Consider the following 4,654-nt stretch of genomic DNA (forward strand, 5'->3'; position numbering starts at 1 on the left):
CTATGTATTCCCAAAGAAGTTTTAAAGAAATGTTTTTACATTTAAACAAGGTTGGAAACTGAGATTTCCAAAAGAGCCTTCGGGCTAGTTTTTGAGTAATTATCTCATATCAGCAGGAAGAAATATGTTTTAAAAACATAAGAGCCAGTACATTTTTGGGAGTAGTATCGAGCACCGAATTGGGGGAGCGTTCAAAGAACCCACAGCCCCCATAGAACCATGTTAGCCACCATGGGTAGAAAAGGATCATACTTTTTAGATGAATCCTTTTCAGATTAGACTAGTGGATCCATTAGGCAGTTCAGGTCTTATACCTTTGGCCGGGTATAAGATGCTCTGGCAGCGTGAGGTCGATCGCTGTATCATCACTATAGCTCTTATGTGATGGTTGTCGGTTAGAGAAGCTCCCACAGCAGTTATTGTATTTTTCATACACAGAGATTATTGTATTTTTATATACATCAGTTCATTGTATTTCTATATACATTTCAGGCTTATTGTATCTTTGTATACACACAGAGTTTATAGCATGTTTTAAACAGTCTTTCTTTATATCGCACTTGTTTTAAATTGCCTTATATTGAAAGAAGTCAGTCAGGTTGAGTTGAGTTGAGCCAGGTAAGCTATTCAGTTTCTTCCAGATTTCCTTCTAGCCTTTGTTGCTTAGTTTTCCAGCTTGCATACTCGTACATTCCATGTACTGATGCCAGTTGGCCTGCATCGTTTGATGATGCAGATTCAGGTACCCCGGATCAGCATCCTGCACGTCGTTGATCCAGCTGAGCACTCCAGAGTCAGTGGTGAGCCTCCTTGCATTCCGGAGGACTCAATTATTTTGTGTTCTTAGTTTTTGTTTTATTAGGATGTTGCGGGGTCTGTCCCAACATCCATCTCAGTATTTTAGAGGCTTCATAGACAGACAGTCAGTCAGTTAGTTTTGAGTCTCTCATCTATATATATATGTAAATATTCTATTTTGAGATTCCAGTTGCCTTTATGGCCATATTTTATAAGTTAAGTTGTTTTGTAATATTGCATTGCATTGAGTTATTCTGTTGAGGTTTCCGCTGAGTTAAGAAAGTCAGGCCAAGGGTTCGCTTGGGGCCAGAAATGGTCTCCGGGTGCCGGTCCCGTCCAGGGTGTAGGCTCGGGGCGTGACAATTCTAAAGAGGACAATCTCCTCCAGTTTATTCGATCATATTTTAAAGTGTAAATCAGCTCATGAAATATGGAAGACCCTCGATCATTTGTACAACAAGAATAATGAAGCTCAGTTGCAGATATTGGAGAATGAATTGGCTAACACCACTCAAGGTAATCTTTTTATCTCCAAGTATTTTTTTAAAGATTAAGAAATTATGTTTTGAGATATGTTTTTTGAATCCGGAGGAGGCTCTTTCTGAAGCACGAATAAGAAGAATAGCCATTTGTGGGTTGAAACCTTAATATATTCCATTTGTGACGTCGATTAAAGGATGGGCTCAACAACCATCCTTGTAGGAATTTGAAAATTTGTTGTCGTCACAGGAATTACTAGCCAAGCAGTTGGCTAGTGTGTTTGTCAAAGATGGAGAAGGAGATGCTCTTGTAGCCGACAAGAGAAACTTTAAAGGAAAAATAGGAGATATGCCACACTCTCGATCCTCAGGTGGTTCACGCTCACCTAGAGAGAAGGAAGAGCCTTCTAACTATTATGGTAAGAAGCCTCTCAGATGTTATCGTTGTCACGAAGTAGGGCACATAAAAAGATATTGTCGAGCCAAGGAGAGTAATATGGCTCAAAAGTTTGCTGAAAAAGAAGAAAAGTGCGCAAATTGTTTAGTAGCTAAGGCTAGAGAAATAGATGCCATGGTTTCTCTCAACCTTGAAAGAGATTGGATTGAGGATTTAAAATATAATACAGTCAACCACGTGGAGAAGCAAGACACTGATGTCATCGATATAAAGCAAGAAACTCTTGAAGATGTTCATACTGGTGTTATGATAGCTTCTATTGAAGAAATCAAGGAAATAAATTATGAGCAAGCAGTGCCTGGAGCTATATATGCCGATGGTGACCTATATGGAGAAAGTATTGAGGAAGATGTATGGGAAGTTGAAGTCTCTGATCAATCGTCAACCATATCGAGGTCTTTCATTGGCTTAGATTAAATATTGGAAGCAAATGGAGATGATGGATATCAAATAGATGAGGGAGCCGACCTTGAAGGCCAAATTTCAGGCGAAGCAATAGACGATATAACTTTTGAAAGCTCTAAAGCTGATAAGCACCTTAAAGAGCTCGAAAGGAAATATAATGGTGTATCATACTATGGTGCCGAGGCTTCACAAAAAATAGATGACAATATCATCACCGACCGAGATGAAGAGGCTAATACTAATGAAATCTCTCAATATTTTGGAGTTGCATCAAAAGAAGCGTGTTCTATAATTTTGAGCACCGGAGTTCCAAACTTGTCCATCTTAGATGTATCTCCAGATAGTACAACTGCAGGGAAGCTAAGTTTAAGGAGGAGTTTGAGAACTCAACTAGGAGATAATCTACATGGATCAACTGATAGTGAAAAATCTTTATCATTTGGAGAAGGAAGAGGATTCCGGAAGAAACAGTTGAAATTTTCAACAAGACGTGGCTCAAAGTTTCGTTTGAGCTCTTCCACGACAAGTGTGGGGTAGTTTCCAAAAAATCACTTTAAGAGGGAGTGTGAAAAATAAAGATGATTTTTTGGAACTAGAAAAATCCTAGATTTTTAGGAAAGTTTCTAGAAAAATCTAGTGTAGTCACTGGGATAAGTATATTGTAGAAATATCTAGATAATCCAGAGTAGAAGATAATGTTCCTAGATTTTTCTTGTAGATGTTCTAGAGAAATTAGATATTTGTAGAGAATCATAGAATAGTCTAGATTTTGTAGTATCTAGAACCATCCATAGGTTAGTATAAATATGAGATGGTACTGTACATTTGTAACCAACCCACAACCCCAAGAACAATCCAAATCAAAGAGTCTTCTTCTACAACAAGTTCTCCTATCCAAATTATTCCTTCTCCTTTCTAGCTTCCTCTTCCTTAGTTGAATCTTTCGATCTTAGTTAACGATCTTGGGCTAGTAGAAGGTTTCCGAATTATACTTTTCTTCTGCTATTCTCTACAAGACTAGCTATTAAACAACACCACAACATAAAATGCAAATGATGTACATATTCCCTTTATCACTTCACACAATTTAGACCAATCAAAGAAAGCATTAGGAAAATAAAACCGTTCTGCAAAGCAGATTCAACTTGATAATAAGAACATACTTTTCAACTTCAATTGAGGAACGAAGTGTTGTTTTCTCAGATGGCGATGACCGCTTATAATACCTATAAATCATGACAAGAAAATAATTGAGAACCACAACATTTATTTTGGACATTAGTGCCAAGGGTCCTAGCTTACAAGAAAAGCATCATTAATTGTTCTAGGTATTAACAGTAAAATGAATAGAGAAAAAGATGCAAGACATACACATAAGCAAACCTGCTGACTCTATTTGTTCTGAATTTTATAAGACATTCCCACCCTGGTGGAGGCTGAGGAATATTAGGCGCATCAATTGCCCACTTGAGTCCGCTTTCATCTTCAGTGACATCAGGTGGATCGTCACATTTTTTATTAGAATGCCATTCACGAGTTATTTCACAATAGAAGGGCCTTTCCAAATTGTGTTCCCTAATTTCTTCATACTTTTCCTTTGAAGGAATGTACCTCCATTTGAAACATCTTGCACACTCCACAACAAATTCCCCTGGAGAATTCGGAGGCTTCATATTGTTTACACGTTCAACACCATGACTAACATTTTGATCCATACAGCTAACTCTTAATGGAATGGGACAATCTGAAGAAACAAATACAACTTGTCTTAAAAAGGTAACTCCAGTAACATGAGTTTAAAAAGGTAAGTACAATAGAAAAAAATGTGTTGATCCTATTTAACCATAGATGTTGATCGATATGTGCTCATCTTAAAAGCAAAACCTATTGTTTGTATTTACTTATTTAAGACCTAATCGCTTGAAAGATAACCCCTTATAACAGTTAGGGAAAATCTTGCATTTAATGTCAAGCGAAAGATGCAAGAATTCATACCAAAACATGATAGTCATCAAGATAAGATGAAACAATATAATCTCTGCATCTAAATTATTTTTAGCTAGTATAAGGAAGGAGAAGTAAATCTACTCAAACGTAAACACTCTCAAAACCTAATAACACAGTACTCATGACGGTTGTTGAACCTGTATTCCTAAGATACATAGAACAATAACTTTAAAGAACTTGGTAAGAAACAACAACTTTGAATAACTTGGTAAGAAACAACAAAGTTTAAAGAGTATGTAACTTAGAAATAATATACAAAATATTTAAAGAAAATAGAATCTCAAACAACTTAGAAATAATATACAAAATATTTTTCTCAAAGAAGAAAATCGAGTATAGTGAATCCTTAAGAGAATTATTCCCCTCAAGTACCCGGATTAATGGAACATTTGCTCCTAGGATAGAATGATCTTACTCACCGGTGTACCGTTACCTAAAACCACGGTGTCAACGAACCACTCAACGTAGTAAAGTACACTTAGAATATTAGATTTAGTAGTAGACGAAG

The 4,654-nt window shown here is 36.7% G+C and overlaps 1 protein-coding gene across 1 annotated transcript; it reads right to left on the reverse strand.

Moving 5' to 3' along the window:
* Nucleotides 1-3,247: 3,247 nt before the first annotated feature.
* On the reverse strand, nucleotides 3,248-3,854 carry LOC125869571 (methyl-CpG-binding domain-containing protein 2-like). Its single transcript, XM_049550073.1, has 2 exons — nucleotides 3,523-3,854; nucleotides 3,248-3,365 (listed from the first exon to the last, which is right to left on the reverse strand). Exons 1-2 carry the CDS (start codon nucleotides 3,852-3,854, stop codon nucleotides 3,248-3,250), a joined length of 450 nt encoding a protein of 149 aa, XP_049406030.1.
* Nucleotides 3,855-4,654: the final 800 nt, after the last annotated feature.

Source organism: Solanum stenotomum, chromosome 1 (assembly GCF_019186545.1).
Source record: "Solanum stenotomum isolate F172 chromosome 1, ASM1918654v1, whole genome shotgun sequence".
In the NCBI taxonomy this organism is placed as follows: domain Eukaryota; kingdom Viridiplantae; phylum Streptophyta; class Magnoliopsida; order Solanales; family Solanaceae; genus Solanum; species Solanum stenotomum.

Bases quoted from the DNA above. Each gene is read 5' to 3' on its own strand.
- LOC125869571 (XM_049550073.1), bottom strand. From the start codon at position 3,854: ATGGATCAAAATGTTAGTCATGGTGTTGAACGTGTAAACAATATGAAG. The intron at 3,366-3,522 runs GTTTGCTTATGT...CATGATTTATAG, and splicing joins AGAACAAATAGAGTCAGCAG to GTATTATAAGCGGTCATCGC.